The sequence below is a fragment of the Rhineura floridana genome, chromosome 2 (genome assembly GCF_030035675.1).
Source record: "Rhineura floridana isolate rRhiFlo1 chromosome 2, rRhiFlo1.hap2, whole genome shotgun sequence".
In the NCBI taxonomy this organism is placed as follows: domain Eukaryota; kingdom Metazoa; phylum Chordata; class Lepidosauria; order Squamata; family Rhineuridae; genus Rhineura; species Rhineura floridana.
This window is the reverse complement of record NC_084481.1, coordinates 57,499,014-57,522,020: the sequence shown is the minus strand read 5'-3', so window position 1 is coordinate 57,522,020 and position 23,007 is coordinate 57,499,014. Positions and strand designations below refer to the sequence as shown.

Sequence of the window (23,007 nt, the reverse complement as noted above, 5' to 3'; positions counted from 1 at the left end):
TCCGTGGTGTGTGTAAAGCTGTCCTCCAACACCACATTTCAAATGTTGATTTTTCTCTTACCCACTTTTTTCACTGTCCAACTTTCACATCCATACATAGAGATTGGAAATACCATAGTCTGAATGATCCTGACTTGAATGTTCATTGATACATCTTTGCATTTGAGGACCTTTGCTAGTTCTCTCACAGCTGCCCTCCCCAGTCCTCGCCTTCTTCTGATTTCTTGACTATTGTCTCCATTTTGGTTAATGACTGTGCCAAGGTATTGATAATCCTTGACAAGTTCCATGTCCTCGTTGTCAACTTTAAAGTTACATAAATCTTCTGTTGTCATTACTTTAGTCTTTTTGATGTTCAGCTGTAGTCCTGCTTTTCTGCTTTCCTCTTTAACTTTCATCAGCATTCGTTTCAAATAATTACTGCTTTCTGCTAGTAGTATGGTATCATCTATATAATAATTTAAGATATCAATATCTATAATTTGATATTTCCAATTTTCACACCTTCATTTTGGTCCAATCCCTCTTTCCATATGATATGTTCTGCTTAAACAAATAGGGTGATAAATTACACCCGTCTCACACACTTTCCGATTGGGAACCGATACGTTTCTCCATATTCTATCCTTACAGTAGCCTCTTGTCCGGAGTATAGGTTGCGCATGAGGACAATCAGATGCTGTGGCAACCCTATTTCTTTTAAAGCATTCCATAGTTTTTCATGATCTACACAATCAAAGGTTTTGCTGTAATCACTAAAGCACAGGGTGATTTCCTTCTGAAATTCCTTGCTCTGTTCCATTATCCAATGTACGTTTCCAATATGATCTCTGGTACCTCTTCCCTTTCTAAATCCAGCTTGGACATCTGGCATTTCTTGCTCCATATATAGTAAGAGCCTTTGTTGTAGAATCTTGAGCATTACTTTACTTGCATGGGATATTAAGGCAATAGTTCGATAATTACTGCATTCCCTGGGATTCCCTTTCTTTGGAATTGGGACGTATATTGAACATTTCCAGTCTGTGGGCCATTGTTTAGTTTTCCATATTTCTTGACAGATTTTAGTCAAAATTTGGACAGATTCAGTATCAGTAGCTTGTAGCAACTCTGTTGGTATGCCATCTGTTCCTAGTGATTTGTTTCTTCCAAGTATTTGAAGACCAGCTTTCACCTCACTTTCTAAAATTTCTGGTTCTTCATCATATGGTTCTTCCATGAATGAATATGTCATCCTGGCATCTGTTTTATATAGTTCTTCAATGTAGTGCTTCCATCTTTTATTTCGTCTTGGTCAGTCTGTGTGTTCCCCTATTGATTATTCAACATCCCTACTCTTCCTTTAAATTTCCCTTTCATTTCTCTAATCATTTGGAATAGGGCTCTTCTTCCCTTTTTGTTGTCCTCTTCTATATCTGTACAACAACTGTTGTAATAGTTCTCTTTGTCCCTACATACTAGTTGCTGTATTATTTCATTTAGGGTTCTAATCGTGTCTCTATCTCCTTTTGCTTTTGCTTTCCTTCTCTCTTTAACCATTTTAAGAGTTTCATCAGTCCTCCATTGAGGTCATTCTCCCTTTTTAATTAGAGGTATTGTCTTTTTGCATTTCCCCCCAATAATGTCTCTGACTTCACTCCAAAGTTCTTCTGGTTCTCTATCAACTAAGTTTAAAGCCTCAAATCTGTTCCTTATTTGATCTTTATATTCTTCTGGGATGTTATTTAAATTGTATTTTGGCATTATGGTTACTTTGTTGTTCTTCTTTAGCTTTACTCTGATTTTTGATATTACCAGTTCATGATCTGTACAGCAGTCTGCTCCTGGTCTTGTTTTCTCAGAATCTATGGAACTTCTCCATCTTCTGCTACCAATTATATAATCAATTTGATTGGTATATTGACCATTTGGTGATGTCCATGTGTACAGTCGTCTTTTCAGTTGCTCAAAAAATGTGTTTACAAGAAACAAATTATTGGCTTCACAAATTCAATAAGTCTTTCTCCTGCTACATTTCTATATCCTAAGCCCCATTTCCCCACAATTCCAAGTTCTTCTCTGTTCCCTACATTTGCATACCAGTCCCCCATGATAATCGGCACATCTTGATTTGGTGTGTGATCAATTTCTTCCTGTACTTCTACACAACATCTCTCCAATTCTTCTTCTTCTGCATTTGCCGTTGGAGCATATACTTGGATGATGGTTATGTTAATATGTTTCCCATTTAATTTCATTGATATCACTCATTCAGACCTTGCGTTATAGCTCCTAATTGCTTTTGCTACATTACTTCTCACTATTAAAGCAACCCCATTTCTTAATTTCTCATTTCCTGCATAAAATATTTTGTAGTTGCCTGATTGAAAGTGTCCCATTCCTGTCCATTTTAATTCACTCTCACCAAGTATTGTAATGTTGAAATGTTCTATTTCTTGCTTGACAATTCCTAACTTTCCCTGGTTCATGCTTCTCCCATTCCATGTTCCTATTGTGTGTGTCGTATAACTCCGGACTCTCCTTTCGCATCTGTGCGCATCAGCCTCTGGGCTTCCTTTTGGCTTTGACCCAGCTGCGTCATTAGTCACAGCACTACTTGTACTTGTCTGTTGTTCTTCCCCAGTAGCTCGGTGAGTGCCTTCTGACCTGGGGGTCTCATCTTCCGGCACTGTCTCGTGTTGCATTTTGGATACTCTGTTCATAGGGTTTACATGGTAAGAGGCATTCAGAGGTGCATTACTATTGCCTCCCTCTGAGTTTGGATGCATCTTAGTCTCCAAGTGCTGAACATTAATCACAGCCCAGATGAATAGTCAGTTCAATAGACCTTTCACCATAAAGATACAATTATATGCAAATTTACTTGTCCAAATGACCTTCACAAAATTATTTCTAAATTGCATTGACATACCTTTTCCATCTGGAATGTATGAGAGAGCATCTCCCAGGTGATTTGCTAGTTTCCATATGTAGGTAATTTCATCCTGCAATATGCATCTTGTAACCAGAATTGGAACAGTTTGGCCTTAACTTGTACTACAGTAAATAAAAGCTGAAAATGGAGAGCAGTGCTGGCCTGGCTGGGGGCAATAAGCAAAGCCCTGTTGACTATAAGAGGGCATGTTAAAATCAAGCTTCTTAAAAGTGAGATAATGGGTTGTAGCCAATGCTAGTCCTACTCAGAGTAGACCCATTGAAATTAATGGACCTAAGTTGTAAATGTACTGCCTTCAAGTTGATTCCGACTTATGGCAACCCTATGAATAGGGTTTTCATGGTAAGTGATATTCAGAGGTGGTATTACCATTTCCTTCCTCTGTAGCTGAAAGACAGTGACTGGCCCAAGGTCATCCAGTGAGCTTCATGGCTGTGTGGGGATTCGAACCCTGGTCTCCCAAGTCGTAGTCCAACACTCTAACCACTGCATGTGTATTAATTTCAGTGGGTCTGCACTAAGTAGAACTAGCATTGAATACAAGCCAATGTTTCCTGGCCATCATTTAATTGGTAAGACCTATTTCAACTCTCTAAAGCCTGCCAATCTTATCAGAGTAGTCCCTAATTGTTAAATCTAGATCAGATTTATTGATAAATTTGGGGTTCTAATATTGGCTAAAATTTCCTATTTTGTGTGTGTGTGATACCTATTATAGCAACAAGCAAAACAGAGATTCAATTCTGATAGCAGAATGTTTTTGCTTCTGCCTTCTTCAGCTGCTCTGATGTGATCCAATATCACAATTACAATTTCACGTATGCACAGACTGAAAACAATGCCCTACCTGTGTCAACTGTGCCCAGTTTCCTAATTGTTTGTTCTAGTGACACATTAATCTCTTTGTCTTTAGCATTTGTGGCAGTCAAATTTTTGTAAAGTTGAAAGGTCCATGTTAAAGTTTTTATATTTTTCATAACATATTCCCCAATGCAGTGGTTGTTATTTTTCTATTTTAAAGCTAGCTAGTAATGTGGCGCATTCCATACTCTTTTACTAAACTCCTACTGCTTTTATCTCTAATGTAGATTTAAAGGTTAGGGACTAACTAATTTCTGTGTATCCTCTACTATGCCTCATATGTTGTAAGAGCCATCAGTAGTGATGGTGATGAATTTCAGAAATGTCCATGGTGGATTTCCAGAAACAAATTCCCAAGCCATTACGTGGCGATTCCAACCACCCAATTTTGACTTGACCTATAATGGTTCAGTTTTAGTCTTCCCATCTATCATTCGTCATCCTTCTCTGTCTTTCCCTTTCAGAGGCGTAGCTAGAGCTTTTGCTGCCCGGGGCGGTCCCTGAGTTTGCCGCCCCTCTCAGTACACTACAAAAATACTACAAAAAGTCAAAACGACGTATAGAGAAATAAATTAAAACACTATGTTTATTTTTGAAGTAAAACTTTAATTCCAACATTCTAAAATGTTATTTTTCTTGCTTTTCTGTTACCAAAATCGTCGATGACATTGTCGAAGTCTATATCATCACTCAGTTGCTGTTCTATAGACAGTATTGCAAGATTTCTTAAACGCAAGGTACTCATTGTAGATCTTAGGTAATTCTTAATCAACTTTAATTTAGAAAAACTCCTCTCACAACTAGCAACACTTACAGCAATTGTGAGGAAAATTTGCAGTAGTATTACAATATTTGGAACTGAGTTCTCGAGACTGTATTTTAGAATAAACTGCAAACGTTCAAGGGGACCGTCCTTCCACGTCTCTGTTTCGTCTTGCGTAGCAGCAACAGAAATAAAACTCTGAAGTCTTTTTCTCTCAACGAGGAACTTATTAATGTCATCGTGATCATGATTTAGTTGACATTCGTATTTATCATTCAAAAGATTCGATGGAGTAAGGAAGGCATATTTTTCAGCAAGAACACGAAGCTGTTGAAATCTCGTGGTGATTTCTTGGATCACTCTGTCCAGTGAAAAAAACATTTCTCTCCTCAACTCAGTTTCGCATGACAATTCAGCATCTCATGATTCTTCACCTGCCATCAGTTTCTTCTTTCTACACCAACGATCCATGACTATCCCCAGATCATCACAAATATCTGTGGCGTAAGATACTGAATTGTTAGCTAATTCGTCCCTATTTTCAGTTAAAAATGCTTTTAAAGCCTCGAGTTTTATGTCACATTGTTGTATATTCAATCCTTTAGTTTGGAGGTAGACCTGTGTGTCATTAATTTCTAGAAGGACGGATTCCCACAGGCCAAGAAAGCACAGGAAGGAAAACGATTGTAACGCAACAAGCAGCACGCCAGCATCTGACCTGGTAACTCTATTTTCTTCTTCACCAGTTAAATGTTCTACAGCATTATCATATGCTTGTCCTCTACAATTTTGAATATCAATTCTGTCGTTTTCTAATTTTTGCAAAATCATAATTGAAATATTCTCGGCGGTTTTACCTTTTGTTTCAATCATGAAATCAACAAATGATTCCACAACCTTCACTTTATTTCCATGGATCATAACGTAGCGTAAAACTTGGCTCGTTTGATCCTTATGAGAAATATCAGGGGTGCTGTTGAATATCATAGAAAAATACTTTGCTTCTTTTACTTGCTCCATAACTTTGCTTCTTACTTTTTCTCCCAAAATTTCTATAAACTCGTTCTGAATAGTAGGCGACATATAGGATTTAGCAAACTTTTTTCCCATCTTGATTCTTAGAATATGTTCACGTAGCACTGGATCGTATTTCGCCAACAAATGAACTAATTCTAAAAAATTTCCTCTATTTCCTGTTGATTCAGGTTCATCATCAGTCTCGTAATGAGTTCCTTCTCGGTGACCCCGTAAAGCCAAATTTTGTTTAGCTAGGAATCTAATGATATCCAACAATCTTAAAAGTATCTCCCTCCACTTCTTTACTTCGTTTTCAACTTGTTCTTGTGCCTTTTTATCAATTGTTGCTCCACGTCGGATTCTAATTTCCAACTCCTTCCATTGTGTGAAAGATCGAACATGTGCCACACTAGATTCATGGTCGAATATTTTAGGATTAAGTTTCCACCACATGTTAAATCCATCCGCAGAATCAAAATTTGAATGACTTCTGTCTGCAAATAGTCTGCAACAAAAGCAGTAAAGAGCTTTCTTGGAAGGAGAGTACACCAACCACGACCTCAACATTTTTTCATTATTTGGCAGAGTTCGAAAAAACCACTCGCGTGTAAGTTTTCTGTTTCGTCCTTTGATGGACGCACCCTCATGAATCACTTCACCAAAATCAGAATCTAGATGTTGAATGACAGACGCACCTTGACGTACCAGTAAGATCTGTGTGTCATCGTTAATCTTACTTGGCCAAAGACCAACATCTTTAGCTGGAATTTTTTGTTCATTACACTCCTTGCTTGTTGAAGTTGAAGAATCACTTGACTTTGACGATGGTTTGAATTCGGAAGTTGCTTCATCAACAGTAGTAGTAGTTTCGCGATCACGACTGAGGTATTTCAGTAGTGCACCTTCATTCTTTTTAATTCTTCCTCCCTAGCCTTTTTCTTTTTTCTAAAGGCTGCACCACTTTCTTTTATTCGCTTCATCTTAAGTAAGACTGAAAGAATAATAAGAAAAAGAAAGATATTCATAATAACTAATAATTAAATAAATAAGGAATAACAGGGATAAATAAATCCTTTTTAAAATGTTAGTTTGTGTAGTCTGCACGCCTAAAAAACTGTGATACTCTAACTCACCTCAGAAAAACAAAGAACGATGTAAAATCACAAAGATATTACACGCACTTAACGAGATCAAATTATAACAATCTGAGGCTTAGTCACCGTCACCACTCATCAGACTGGCGGGTGTTTTCGCGGGGGGCGGGGGAATGAAGGAATAGTAAAAGTGTGTGTGTGTGTGTGAGTGAGAGAGAGAGACTTAAATTACTGATATCTCTCCCTCCAATTTTCACACCTCCTTCGTCTCGGTCCAATGCCACTTTCAACCACAACAAATGCTGGAAGAAATAGGCCGTAACAAGACAGGCACCACTACCTAGAGGCCGAAGAAAGAGGCCGACCGGCAAACATCCCTGTTGCACACTCCTGGCCCGTCAGTTTCTCTGCTCCTCAGGCCCAGTGAAGAGGGCTGGGGCGGGGGGCAAGCGTTGCCTGCAGAAAGTCCAGGCTCGATCCTTAGCACCTCCAGTTCACAAAGGGGGAGTCAGCGATCCGAGGCTGCCCTCAAGCAAGGAAGGGCTGAGCAGGGGTCCCAAGCCACACCGACACCCCGCCTTTCCAGGCCTTCTTGAGCCCCCAGCTCCTCCCCGGCTGCCCAAGCCAGACATGCTTGACCCACCAACTCCAAGCCTCAGGAGTGTGAGTCTGCCCAGCAGTTGATGGGGGCGGGGCATGCATGGCTTTTAGGTTTAGCCAAAGCGGGGTGCTGGCGGGGTGCAGAGGGGGCCTCCTCGCTCTCGCTTGAAGGGACCTGCTGCTTGACCTGCAGCTGAAGCCCCCCGCGACCCTCAGTTGGAACCACCTAGGGCAGGCTGAGCGGCCCTTCCGTTCACTCGGAAACTCACTTCATTTCACGTTAGGGTGGTGTGGCGGCTCTTGCGCGTGCGCCCTTTGAACAGAAAGCGGGAAGGTGCCGAACGAACGCGCAAGGGGGAAGAGTTTCCTCCGGCCAGCCCAAGAATGTGCCACCTGGGGCGGACCACCCCCTCCGCCTCCCCCAGCTACGCCACTGTTCTCTTTCTAAGTTGCAGAGGGTGGGGAACATGACAGGAGAGGGTGGATGGTGGATGAGCTTCCTATATGTTGTGTTTCTGAACTTTGAAGATCTAAATACCCATTCTGTTCCAAAATCAAGTTAGGCAGGTTTAGCTAGCACTATATAAATGTCAGATACCCGTAGCATTGACAAGGTTTATTTAATTCTTAATTGGTTTTTCTTTGAATTCCAAGTGGTGCAAACTGTCTGAAACCCTGGAGAGCCTCTACCAATCAGTGTGGGCAATACTGTGCTATATGTACCAGTGGTCTGACTTAGTATAAAGCTGTTTCCTATTTTCTTATGTGGGTAGTAATGTCAAAAGAAGTTATTGATTTAAACATACATTCTAAAATTAAGATGTCAATTTGAAATTAGGGATAGTATGGCCACAGTGGTGCACGCCTTGTTAATCTTTAGATTGGGCTATTGCAATGTGCTCTATATGGAGTTAACCTTGAGGATGGTTCAGAAATTCCAGCTAGTGCAGAATGGCTGGAAAAGCTCCAAATCAGAATATTACAATAGAGGTGAAAGCTCTGTGCTGGCTCCCAGTCTATTACCAACCTAAGTTCAAGGTATTATGATGATGATATAAAGCACTAAATGGTATAGGACCAGGTTACCTGAAGGGCCACCTTGCCCCTTATACACCAGCCAGATCACTGCAATCATCTGGAGAAGCCCTCCTGACTGTCCCACAGGTGCTTCACATTTGGTTAGCTTAGGCTTACAAAGTAGTGGCACCAGTATTCTGGAACACTTTTTCTATTGAAAACAGAGAGGCACCTATAATTCTGAAGAAAACAGTATTATTTTGTCAGACTTCTTTTAGAGAATTAATTCCATTCACTGTTGGTCATTTGGTCTAGTATTTTATGAGGTTTTAATTATTTTGTTGTGTATTTGGTGTACACTGCCTTGACACTTACTAATGGTTTATAGATGCCCTTATAAATAAAAAATAAATAGTGTTATCCCAGAAAATATAATTAATCCTTACATTGAGTGTGTTGTACTTTTATTCATTTCTCCTTTCTGCTAACATCTCTACTAAGGACATAGAGTCTGTCCATGGCTGACATTCATTGGTATTCAGGGTAGGTCACTACAATGTGATTTAAACAGAAAAGTTGGGAAATTCTGGGACTAGGAGGTTCCAGACTGAATTTATTATAATTGCCCTTTGTTGAATCATGAGCACTACTGGTGGCTCTTGTGAAAGTTAAAGGGAGTAAATTACATTAACTATTTCTTAGACTTGATATCACTGAAGAGTACTATTGTAAGAATACTTTTTATCAAATGCTGCTGTTTCAAATAACAGGCCTCCACTAATGTGTTAGAATGATACTTAATACATGATTAAAACTAATCCCCACAAGGCAAGAAATTGCATGGAAAAGGTGCCATCCATTCTTTGATTTTGTATAGGGAACAGTTTCAGCAAGATGAATTAGAATCATAGAATAGTAGAGTTGGAAGGGGCCTATAAGGCCATCAAGTCCAACCCCCTGCTCAATGCAGGAATGCAAATCAAAGCATTCCCGACAGATAGCTGTCCAGCTACCTCTTGAATGCCTCCAGTGTCGGAGAGCCCACTACCTCTGTAGGTAATTGGTTCCACTGTCATATGGCTTTGACAGTTAGGAAGTTTTTCCTGATGTCCAGTCGAAATCTGGCTTCCTGCAACTTGAGCCCATTATTCCGTGACCTGTACTCTGGGACGACTGAGAAGAGATCTCGGCCCTGCTCTGTGTGACAACCTTTCATGTACTTGAAGAGTGAATAAATTAAATGAATGAAGGTGATGGCACTTGCCTGGAGGCTACCCAAATCACCTGTTCACGGTTAGTCTTCCACAAAGTGGAACTCACTTGCAAAGAGTTCTTAGTCATACACATGCAGCTTCTGTGCAACATGGTGTACAGGCTAAGGGCCCTTGAAATTGTGTAACTGCTTTTATGATGACAAGTGCTTTTTGGTGGCTTTCATGCATCTGCAGCTATCTTTAAATCATTCCTGTGCTTGGGATCATTGTGTATTTAGTCATCAATATGAAATTTGCAACCATGGACATTTCTACTTTTACAGTTTCCGTTACACATTTTCTCCTCTAACATCAGCTAGTCTACATCAGATCTGCCATGCTTTTTGTTTCTCATCAGGGTTCACAAGCTGTCAGAAAGCTGATCTGGTGAAACATACATGAATATAACAGAACTGATTTATTTATGCTAACAATGCCTGATGGTGTAAAGGCCACAATAATTGCCTGTCTGTTTTGGTACCGTTACTTCTATAACACATTTCCAGATAGGAAATTAAATAACACTGGCAATGGCAGTATAAATGTGCATGCAGACAAAGGTTTTTCTAAAGTGTTGAATGTTCTTTAAAACACAGCAGGTTAGTTGGCAATCTCTTTTTCCATTCTGTGACACTTAAGTATTAAGGCAGATACAGGCAACCATTTTTCCCAATGTAATTCAGTGTACTGGAATCCAAGAGGAAATGAGTTTTCTGAAAGGACCAGCACAACATAGCCTTATGCCATTGATCTTGCAAGCTGAAAGTATAGTGACATCCCAATTCATTACATATTGACCTGTTTAGACTATACCGTTCCTCACAAATGCAGAACGTAACAATTCATTGGTCACTGTGGTTGTAGGAGAGAGTACAGAAAGCATTTTTAATCTTTTGACTGAAATTAAACGAGTTGTTTTGCTTTGCATTGAAAGAAGCAGCTGGAGACACAAGTTAAAACCATTTTGTTTCTAAGGTGGTGGTGTTGCAACTTCTTGAGTATCTATAGTCTTTGCTTTACTTTCTTAGTCTATATTTGCCTGTCTTGTATTTTGCCTGTACACAGTTCTGTCTTGTAGGGCTATTAAATTAACATTACACAGCTCTCCACATATTGTCCTGTTTGAAGCCCAACCATTTAAGTAGGACTGAATGGGCTAGAGATGTACTTTCGCTGATGACTGTATGCTCTTTAATTAAAAGATTTCACATTATACCATACAGAGGCTAGATGCAATAATTTAAGTCTCCAGGTGACAAAGGTCACTGGCAGATGTGATGATAGCATACCTTTAAATATTGAAGCTAACTGAAGACATCCATATATGGCTTGAATGAATACACAAGGAGGGCCAGATAGCTGGCACAAGCATGCTAGCTCTGTCCCACCAATGCCCCACCAGTTGTCCAAAGTGGGGAGCATCCTGCACTCGTGGAAAATTGGATTTATAAAATGTACATGGAGTCTTTGTGAATACAGAAGGCTTCCCCACTCCCTGAGAACCCACAGAGAGCAACAGGAACAGGGGGCAGAGGTAGCATGCTCATACCCATGCTCCTCCTCTCTCTTGTGTTCGTTTAAGCCAGGTGCGGAGAACCTCTGGATATTGGCAATTCTTGTTGAAGCTGATGGGAGTTGTAGTTTGGCAACATCTAGAGGGCCAAAAGTCCTCTCACTTGATTTAAGCCAATTAGAACTCCTTAATGGGGCTCAAGAGTTCCTAATAAATTAGCCAGTTGGCAGCTAAAGTGAAACACTCAGAGTAGCCTGAGATCTAAAGAGTAGAATGTGCCTGTGTTTATACAATAATTATAATATTCAGTCTATAAATAAAACATGAAGTGCCGATCTTCACAGAAGTAAGGTACAATAACATAACCATGGGAACGTATGTAAATTCATCATTTCCAGGTCAGCATGGGACAATATTTTTAGTGTACTGTAAGTTAATTTTTTTATAATGACTAGTCAGTATCAAGATCCTCCGTGGTGCAGAGTGGTAAGCGGCGGTAATGCAGCCGAAGCTCTGCTCACAGCCGGAGTTCGATTCCAACGGAAGGAGGAAGTAGAATCTCTGGTAAAAGGGGTCGAGGTCCACTCAGTCTTTCATCCATCCGTGGTCGGTAAAATGAGTACCCGGCATATGCTGGGGGGTAAAGAAGGGCCGGGGAAGGAACTGGCAATCCCACCCCATATATACGGTCTGCCTACGAACGTTGCAAGATGTCACCCTAAGAGTCGGAAACGACTCACACTATAAGTGCGGGGACACCTTTACCTTTTTTAGTCGGTATCATTTTTGCATGTTTTAAAAGAATATGAATATTGATTATGCTTTTTATCTGGAAAAAATACAGGAGTTGTCAAAGTGGATTATGGAGATGTGTCAGCCAGAAAAGCATTGAGAGAGAACCTAAAATGTAAACCATTTTCATGGTACCTAGAAAACATCTATCCAGACTCCCAGATTCCACGGCGATATTATTCTCTTGGAGAGGTATGACTTCTTTATTTTGCATGAGAATGTGGTTTTAAAAATGAAAATCTCAAATTTATTGTTCCCTGTGAGATTTGATTTGTCATGTAACCTGCTTTGGGTCATCTGGTGAGAAAAGAACATCATCGTCATCATCATATCAACTTTTAAAGAGTATTTTCTGAAAATGTGGTTTTATTTTCATGAAGCATATATTCTGCTTCAGCACACAAGGACTTTCTTTTAAATAAATAGCATTTGAGGTCTTAAATTGTTTCTTTGTTTTGTGCTCATAAACACTTCCAGAAAATGGTGCCAGATACAGCAAATTCACAAACACGCTAAAGGGAAAAATGCAAGTTGCAACATCCTTCAGTTACCAAATAATGATGGGTGGGATCTCCTGGGCCTTATTTATGTAATTACTGATTATCTAGATTTGTACACTACCCTTCATCACTTATCATGACCTTTACAGTGATATGTGGAAGGGGCCCAATTCAAACAAATTTGTTTCGGCATAGTTCTGTTCAGGCCTGAATTAACTTGTTTTCATCTTGGGGTCCAATTCAGATCAGGTCCTATCACATCCCTGCCACTGGCCTTCACTGCTGCCTCTCCCGAACTTACCATGGAGAAGGTGGATGGTGGAGAGAAGGCCTTGTGGTAGTAGAAACCTCAGAATTAAAGGCCTGAATGCAGGAAGCCAATGTACCTTACTCTCACTCTTCTTGCATGAAGGATTTAAAACATGTGATCAGGGCTATAGTTCCCAGTGCTTCCTGGCATCCATCCATACTTCATTTCTGAGGTCTCTTCACCATCATTCTCCTCCCAATCATAAGTTTGGGAAAGGGGGACAGGGGCTGAGGTTGCTGGTAGCTGGGAGTATGGCATTGGTAGAACAGAAGTGACTCCTTTCTGAATCCGAGTTAAATCAATTTTCAAGACTCCGCCCCACCACCTTTAGAGATTTGGCACAATCAATATTGTCAGATTATTTACTACAGTAAACTTCCCTTATTGGTCATCTTGTTTAATTCTTAAATCCCACAGGTGTTTTTGTTTGAAAGATCTGGCAGTGATGTATTTCAAAAGTGGAGGGTGGTGCATTTACCTCACAAATGACATTAATCTCCACTTCTAGAATTATAAATTACAATGCCAGATCAGGTCCACTGTAAAGACTGTCAGTCAAGCCAGGTTTTAAGAAAAAAACCTAATAATAATTCAAGACCATGTTTTAAATGCACTTAATACACATGAAATAATAAGAGTTTTGCCACATAATTGACAGACAGGCGAGCCAAGGTAATAGAAGTTATGAAACACCTTATTTTCACCATTAACTGCTGGGTTTCTATGGAAACTGGAGGAGAATTTCGAGCAGTAAGTTGCTTGTCAGTTTCAGCTGCTAGCAATCCATTGACTTAGAAGGACATTTCTTCTCCCACTCCTCCAAATATTGCTGTAAGGTATATAGCAGGGATATGGAACCTATGACCAGATGTTTTTGGATTCCAATCGGCTTCAACCAGCATGGCCAACAACATGATACTCCAACAACACCTGGATGTTCACAGGTTCCCCACCTCTGCTATATAGGGAAATAACAATGGTAACTACTGCATGAAACTTTTGATTAGTACAAGGAAGTAAGTAGTCCTCCAAGTTCATCTTCATCAGGCAGGGTTTTTTAAAATAAAGTGGAGAGAAACGTGTTACTGGATATGATGAAAAACCTAAGTCTGAACTTAAAAATAGTCAAAGTGAAGTCTGCACTTAAAAGTAGTTAAAAATGATAGTAGAGAGCTTGGTATACACAAATATGCAGTGTGCTGTGCACTGCTACTTAGAAGTATGTCTAAACGAGTATGCATAGGATTGCAGCCTTAATTAAGTTAATCTGTTCCTCATGCAAAAAGAACTGATTGCAGCAAAAGGCTACAAGGACAGAGAAGTACGGCTTTTTGCCCTCTGAAAATATAAAAGCCAGTAGTTATTTGAATTTGTTTCTGGCACTGAACAGAATTCATAGATCCCATGTAAGACAGAGAGACATGGTATTCCATATGTTTGAAGGCTGGAGATTAAAATTAGGTGGTACATGATGTACAAAATCTACTAATACAAACTTTCATTGTTCACTGCAGCATCTTTTTATTTTCCCTCTCCCCTTTTTTTCTTTTCCTTTTCTTTTTTACTTACTGCTTATAATGCCTGATGGAAAAAAATATGAAATTTTAAGCTTTATTACTACTATCTGTTTTTGAATAAAGGAAGTTTTCATTTTCTTCAAGTGGAAGATGCCAATATATTTTAAAAAATGGTTGTTAGGCCCAATACTAATTTTGTGATCTCTGGACTATTTCCATGTCCGAAAATTACACATCAGGCCATAAGAGGAGAAATTTCATGCACTCCAGTAAAAGAATATTGTGATTAACATATGGACATATCCATCAGGATATTTCAAAAAGCAAAGGAAGCCATGTTGGCCCATAAGAAAAAAAATCCAAAATCCACAGTTGGGTACTACATTTATTGTACTCTCTATTTCCAATCCAAGTCTTCTTGCTTCATGGAAGTTTTGCCAAAATTTTACAATCCACACTTGAGGGAGGCCTCAGCAGGGTAACCTCAAGGTTGCAGATGCCTCTCCCCCCAAAACAGAGGAAAAAGACCTAAGGGTGGGGAACCCCAACTATCCTAATAGGTGGCACAGAATGTTGACTGACTGAGAGGGGGAAATCTGAGTAAGGGGGAATGGATGGAGTGGATGAAAAAGGAGGAGAGAGGGAGAGACACATAGATATAAAAAGGACAGAACAGACTATTTCCTATTCTGGATAGGTCACTTCTTAGTTCACAAACAGAATCTCAGACAAGCCAATCAGAACTAAGCACATTCAGTGGGTACGGAATGGAGATTGATTGTTGGGGATGAAAGGAAAACCATGGGTTGGGGAAATGGGGAATGGAACCCTTAGCAGCAGCATTTGGTTATTGTGGCCCAATTTTTGCTTGTGAATTTGTTTATCAAAAGGCACTGAGAGGTCTAGGAGAACAATGTGTTATACTTCCCCTGCTGTGTTCCTGGTGTAAATCATCCACCTAGCTGATCAAGACTATTTACACCTAAATGGGTCTAGATCAGGAGTAAGCAATGTGTTGCCCTCCAGATCTTGTTAGACTCCAGTTCTTATTAGCCCCAACTAACATAACTAATTGTCATGGGATCATGGGAGTTGTAGACCAGCAACATCTGGAGAGCATCACATTGCTTACCCCTGATCTAGATATTTCCTATCATTTAGAAAAAAACTGAAACTGAGAGACTACCCTGAGTTTTAGCACCTTGCCTCAGAATGGAATGTTAGAGAATGGCCAGAAATTCTCTAATACAATGATATGAATGGTGGTTTCACAACTGCCTCTTTTCAGATTTGCTAGGGCTGCACCTCCTTGCAAGAAGGCATTCGCTACTCTTGCTACTCACTTAGCTAGTACTCCTTTGGCAGCTCTTTTGCCAGGAAAAGCAAGCTTTCAGCCTCACCTTTCCAAGAAACCTGTCCACATTATCAGGCTGCACAAATTGAAATGTATCCAACATAGCTGTACAAATAGCTATCAAAGGTACATCTGCTAATACTGCTCTAATTACAGCACCTAACATGGAATGAATACAGGCAACTTTATCCACAAAATGTCTTGCAAACTGGTCACAGTGAGCCACCAGGCAGTTCTCCAAGATGTTAAAGCCCTCTGGCTTCTCTGAACAGCTCAGCTGGCTGACTGAGTGGATGTAATGATGATAGAAAAGTTAAATTTATATACAATTATTTAGAGTAGGCTCTAATATGAGCTCTTGCCTGTGCTGAGTTGGATTTGTCACAAGTTTTCTGCCATCATTTCCTAAGCTCTGTACATGTTGTTTCATTGTTGTTAATCCTTCAAACAACTAAGGAGCAAAGTTAGCTCCACAATCGGGTAAAAGGGTGTTCAGGAGCAATCACAAAAACTGCCTGGACCATTTTCCCATTCCTGAGGACATACAGGGCTTGAACAGGATTAGTAGCCTAGGTGATAGTGAAATTCCCAGGAGCCTCAGAGAATGATTTAGTTCCATTATCCTTCTAAAATGGATTGACTTCATGGAATCCCTAGTCCACAAAGGTCTGAAGTGCTGGTAAGCAGAAATCTGACCATGTACTGATCTCACCATGACAAATGAATTATACTAAGTCTGCCCACATCCGTGGACAAAATACCATGTCCAAAGTGTGCTCAGCTGAATACGTGGGGCTTGAAATTACCTATTAATCCCATGATTGCCATGGCAGCTATGAACTCTTGAGCCACTTCCAACAGTAGCCTTGGTATGGATGTTGAAGTCTCTCAGAACTAGTCTGTGAGACTCCAGTATCATCTGAGAAATCATCCCAGCTACCTAAGTTCCTCACCTTAAGACATACATACTCAAAACCTGGTGAAGACTGGATGGGCACCTAGTCAGGGACAATTTCAATAGACCTTTGCCATCTCACCTTCCTGTCACTCATGTCAACACTCCATGTTGCATTGAGAATCTTGGTGAACATTAATTGAAACTACTTCATCCGACCTGCCTCATAAAACATAAGCTGCCTTATACCAAGTCAGACTACTGCTCCATTTATATCAGTATTGTGTACACAGATAGCAGCAACTCTCGCGGTTTCAGGTATGGATCTCTCCCAACCCTACCTCCAGGTGCTAGGGATTGAACCTCAGACTTTTTGAATCCAAAACATGTGCATTCCTACTGAGCCAACTAGGTTTCTGTGGTACGTACCAGGTCTGCATGTTCATCAAGATCAATTCCTATATGGCAGATTTTTACCAATAATCAACCTGGTAGCCAGCAGTAGAAATTTCATGTGCCAGGAGCTGTCACACATCAACTCCCAGGTTGGTTGGGAGATAAGCCATAAATCAGTGGCCAATATACAGTCAGACCATCTTTCTCTGTAACAGCCTGTCCGTCTCCTACCATCACATCTCTCTCTGCGCTTAGTTATACCAATAGCTGTGCTTGGCTCCATTCCACTCTGTCTAAAATCACTTCCTCCCCACTTCCAACAGTCTACTCCAAACACCTCCTCACCCAACTAGACAGGATTGCTACACTTCTGTTTTCCACACCCTTTGTTGTGCCGTTTGGTGGCTACCCACTGATGACGTTCCATCACTGTAGCAAACCTCAGGGGAAAACCCCTTATTGTGTATGCATTATGTGTTGTACTGGAATACCTATAATCCTGCTGAATTCAAGAGCAGTAGACTGAGCAGAATAGCCTGCTTTCATGCCCAGGAGAGCTGCATTTGCAGTTTGAATCTCCATAATGGATCAACTACTGCAAAACGGAATGCAGAGTCATTTCCATAAAGAAAAACCTCCATGAGGTTAAAAAGTATGTGCTCCATCCTTCATTTTCTTCTATATATTCTTCGTGGTTCCTTCGTGCTTTAGGCAGCTGAAGAGGAGTCTCTCCAGAGGCTGATGATCTTTTCCCAAATGTTTTGTCACAAACTAGTGAGCATGTTCTCCAGAACTCTTCTTCATGCCGGATTTTAAGCAAAGCCAGTGGCAGGGAGGGAGGGAGGAAATAGCTGGAGTGATGTTGAAGCCACAAAGCCTGCATTTAGGACTTCAGATTGAAAATTATTAGAATATTATTTTATTGATCTAACATATTATTTTTTGTCCACTGTAAAATATCTGCTAAACAAATCTTAATATAAGAATGCTCTTGTTCTTTCTGTCCTGGGAGTTTCCTTCTAATGAAACCCATTGAAAACGTACCTTTCCTTCCAGGCATTTGATAGACTGAGATGATGTTTTGTTTGAATACGCTGCCAAACCTTTCCTGTGGCTGCATGGAGGTGCTATTGCTATTGTTTTGGTGTTGTTTATTGTTATGTTTTTATACTGTGTTTTTTTGTTCTGTTTGAACATTGTGTTAAGTTGCTTGTGGACCTTCGGTATCAAGCGACAAATAAAGGAAGGAAGGAAGGAAGGAAGGAAGGAAGGAAGGAAGGACTAGTATTATTTTTTAAAAAATTAAAAGACTGAGGTCTGATTATACATGACATGGGACCGGGCTTTCTCCATGGTGGTGCTGCAATTATGGAATGCCCTCCCTAGGAAAGCACAACTGGCGCTGGAGATTTTTTTTGTTTCAGTGTCAGGTAAATATCTGTTTGTCTGGGCCTTTTCTAGATGTTAGTATTGGGCACCACTACAATTAAGGGGTCTGTCGGTAGCTCCATGGTTTTTATATTGACAGAAGTTTGCAATTGTTAATAATTTGATGGGTTTTATCTGCCTTTTTAATTGTATTGGAATGATTTTTGTGTTTTAATTCCATTGTATGCCCTAGGATCATATAATAAATGACAAAAGTACTCATAATTAACCAATCCAGGACACCTTTTTAGTTAATTAAACTGTTTTGAATTGACTAGTTGTTTTGAATCTTATTGTTGAATCTATTGAACATGGTAATCTCTTTTACCCAGAAGATGTCAATAATGAGGATCAGACAATTGCTAACTCCCAATTCTGAAATATTCAGGACATGCTAGTGCCGTCAACGGCCAACTTTGCACATCACACTCAACCATAGTTTAAATCTAATGATGGTTTATTAAACTATGGTTCAATGTGAACAAGTAGATTGCTAGTGCATGCTGCTCATGAGCTCTGGTGGTGCTCCTCCCCTGCCACAGATGAAACCAGCCAGATTTGGGCTTGTTAAGTCATTCAAACCTAGGTACATGGCTTGTTTCCCCCAAACAAAGCAAGAGTAGTAAGTCAGAAACAACTGTTGGTTACCACTTGAAGTTTTATTATTATTATTAAGATAAATAAACCATTAGCTGGGTTTGGATGATATGACCAGCCAGAGTCTGTCTTGTTTTGTCTGTGGCATGGCAGTAGGATGAGTGGATTTCTAGAGCAGTGTGGGATTAAGAGATACATGAGCAAGGCTTATATTAGTTGAGTTCTCTTCTGGCTGTTTCTTTAGAAGCTGCACCAGCACACATCTCATGTAGGTTCTAAGAGGTTCCTGTAGCAATATTTCCATTTTCATTCTACAGAGGAAACAGACGGTAGTGTCCACTTTCCCCTTATTATTTGCAATGCTATGAATTTTCAACAATAATAGTAAGAAATCAAATTGGAATTCAGAAGGGTTAAATGAGAGAATTTAAAATTGATTGTGTGCAGACAATGTGGTATTCGCTTTTTCTAATCCACACAATTCACTTAAATCTTGTTGGGAGCTGATGATGTATTTACTTTTGTGAAGAGGTATTTTGGTTTCATTATGAAGTAAACCAGGTGATGTCTGAATTATTGGATTTGAACATGCGAGAGGAAAAATAATTAGAGACAATATAGTCAGATTTTTAAAGTTCCACAGGAATATATGTGTGTGGGGGAAATAATGTGTAATTTGGATAATGTATTAAATAAGAACTGGAAGAGGAAACTGAAGATGGTATGACAAAGTTGAAGCCAGATTAAGATCTGTTGGAGATGAAAGTGACTGTAATAAAGATGCATAATATTCCTGTCCTAACTAGTTATACCTATAGGATAATTTGATTTTTAAAATGCAAATAACTGGACAAATATTGTAAAATAGCCAAAAATGTCTTGATGAAGCAGCATTTGATAGATGGTGGCTTGAGACTGTGCTATATTAGTCTTTATTACTATGCCTGTCAGCTACAGTTAGCATTTTACCTGGCACTGAAAAGATGTCAATGAAGGCACCAGGCAGACCTCACTGGAGAGCATATTTCACACATAAGGAGCCACAGTATTATAAATACTGCAGATAGAAAGGTACATTTCCATCTTCAGAGGCATTCCCTCTTCTGTATGAGAGAAGAGGGGATACCTTTTTCTAAGATGATATCTCCTGTATCAAATTCATGTATTATCTAAATACAAGATGTGTTTTTTCCCTTTAGAACTATTTTCCCCACATGTAAATTTATGCAGCTTTAATTTCATGAGTGTAATTAATTGTTTAATCAACTAAAACCCACATTATTCATTGACTAAGACTGCAGTCCTAAACACATACTAGAAAGTAAATGCCATTGAGCTCAGAGAGACTTGCTCCCAAACAAGTGTTTGGTATTGCACTGTCAGGTTTCTGTCTGGTGATGTTCTTAATCTTAAATAATTTTGGGACTGTTCTTTTTTTTTTCAGTGCTGTGTGGATTATTATTATTATTTTGATTTACTAAATCTTTCAACAATTTTTACCCTTTGGTTTTCTTGGTTGTGTTGTTCCCCCTAGATCAGAAATGTTGAGACGAACCAATGCTTAGATAACATGGGACGGAAGGAAAATGAAAAAGTAGGCATATTCAACTGCCATGGTATGGGAGGAAACCAGGTAAAAATGAAGCTCACTTTACCTTCAAAATAATTTGTAAAATATATTTAAGACACAGCACATTGTGACCAAATGTGAAATCAAGCCAGTGTTTATTAAGAATATTGTCTTCACTTAATATATTGATATTTATACTATAGTGTTATCCACTGAGTATTTTGAGTCAGGTTGGGGAAGTAGTGATATTTTCCATGTGTTAAGAATTTAGATGATTTTTTAAAAAAATTGGTACCCATTTATTAACTTTGCACGTGATAATGCTGGAGAATGGCAGCCACAATCAACACATGTAAATCTTTGGAGTGGCCTTTTTTGGTAACTTGGTTGAATTGCTGGGTGTGTGTGTGTTATGTTCATAGGCTTATTTCTTGGATGCCCAAGATAGCTTTGTATTAAAATTTAGAAAATTAAACTTTTAAAAAAGAATGCTTTTTAAAGAGGTGGTAGAGTCTGCAAGGAATTAGTGACATAGCACATAGTGCTAAGCCAAACAATGGCTAAGCGTGAATGAACAAGTATGTGTGAACTTACAGCAAAAATTGCACCTGCTTCACTTCTTTCTACTGCTCCTCTCTATTCCTGCTACTGCTGCACCTCAAAACGCAGCTATGATTTGGCTTAGTCTCAGTTATCCCTCAGATAAGCCATTAAGCCAAGAACATTCCTTGACTGCAACTTATGGTTTATCTGGAGCAAGAAAGACAACAAGCCTGGGTTTGGACATAACACTAAGTCAAACCATGGCTTAGTTCCAGGTAGTGCAGCAAAACTGAGGAAGGAGCAAGGTGGCCACAATTTTTGCTGTGAATCCATGCAGATTTGTTCATTTATGCTGAGCCATAGTTTGGCTTAACATTACATGTGAAATAATTTGAGAATGACTGCATGAGATGTCTAGTTCAACTACTTAAATATTTCCTAAGATTTTTGTACAAGATAGGAGATTCCACAAACTTCCTTGTTGCTGCTGTTAAAAAAAGTCCTAGTTCCCCTGATGTCCTGCTTTGTATAATATCTGGGCAGATTAAGACTTCTGGAGAATTTGAAAGACCTCTGTAACATTTTGGTTGGCCCCAATAAATCAAGGATGAGGTACCGCCATCCTGACCATCGGCCACGGTGGCTGGATCTGATTGGAGTCAACATATGAAGGGCTGTAGGTTCCCCATCCCTGCAGTAAAGCTGCTACCCCACTGTGGATTTGGGAGTTCTTTCTTATGGTACAAAATAGCTGACTTTGCTTTTTATATTCCTTGGAAGTTCCTGTGGTGCTGATTTTTTCCTGAGAAGATTAATACATTGAGTTCTTTTCCAATAATGAACATAATTCTATCTGTATTTATAATTTGAAGATCACTGTATCATCCTGACTTCAGTGAATAAAATGAGCAGTTGTTGTTCCTGTTTTTCTGATGCTAGGTTTAGACAGACCTCATTCTGTAAGTGTTTGGTAAATTGATAATCCTGGTGATCTGCTCTGGATAAGGCTATCATAGGAGGATAAGGCTATCAACAACTACTAACCCTAGTGGCTATGTACTACCTCCACAGTAAGAAGCAGTATGCTTCTAAATACCAGTTCCTAGAAATGGCAGGAGGAAAGACTGCTGTTGTGCTCAGTTCCTGCTTGCACTTCCCATAGGCTTCTGGTTGGCCATTGTGAGCAGCATACTGGACTAGGTGGGCGACTGGCTTGATCTTATGTCCTCTGCCTGTCTTCCATTAGTTTATTGAGAATCAGAGCTTGGAAAAGTTACTTTTTTGAACTACAACTCCCATCAGCCCCAGCCAGCATGGCCACTGGATTGGGCTGGTGGGAGTTGTAGTTCAAAAAAGTAGCTTTTCCAAGCTCTGTTGAGAATATCAACAATTTTGAAACTGGTAGATGAACAACTTTCTCTTATTGCAGCCTTGTTTTTTCCATTCATTATCCCCCCCACCTTTCTTCAGAATGTCATGTATATGAGCACCAGCAGAACACAAAAGTGGACTTAAAACACCCACTTATTCTGAAACTGTCTAGGACTTTTTGCAACTGATTAAAGATGCAATGGTCTCTATACTTTGGAGTGAGTTGCTTAGGATCCCAGATAACTTGCAAGTTGCAACTAGAATGATTATCATTGGCATTATTCTTACTTATCTGCGGGCAGAAAAGAAGACAATGAACTAACCTATCCACTTAGTTTCAGGCATTTGTTATAGTTCAGGGCATGTATGTTCATCAATGCTGGTATGTCCTAAGAAATGGACAATAGTTAAACTTGCTAGGCTTCCCTCCCCTTGCCCACCTCAGTGTAACCAGAGATGCAGTGGTCATTGCCAGCTAGCGAAAGCAAGAGGACATGTGTGTTCCATATGTATAGTATCAATTCTTTTTAAAACTCTTTTCAGTAAGATTTCAGAATAAGCACTTGTTATGCATACTTCACAAGATTTCCATATAATATTTCAAGGACAGTAAAGGAGCTGCATTGAAATAATCAAACTATGTGTATATTCATATTTTTCCCCTGACACTTTGTATGTGAC

At 39.6% G+C, this 23,007-nt stretch overlaps 1 protein-coding gene across 8 annotated transcripts in view; it reads left to right on the top strand.

Moving 5' to 3' along the window:
- The window catches only part of GALNT13 (polypeptide N-acetylgalactosaminyltransferase 13), a 419,256-nt gene that overhangs the window by 352,818 nt on the left and 43,431 nt on the right, over positions 1-23,007 (top strand). For all 8 annotated transcript variants that reach the window (XM_061608760.1, XM_061608762.1, XM_061608761.1 and 5 more), the window contains 2 exons: positions 11,898-12,037; positions 20,377-20,475. In XM_061608760.1, the coding sequence (XP_061464744.1) occupies positions 11,898-12,037; positions 20,377-20,475 (239 nt within the window). The remainder of the gene's footprint in view (positions 1-11,897; positions 12,038-20,376; positions 20,476-23,007) is intronic.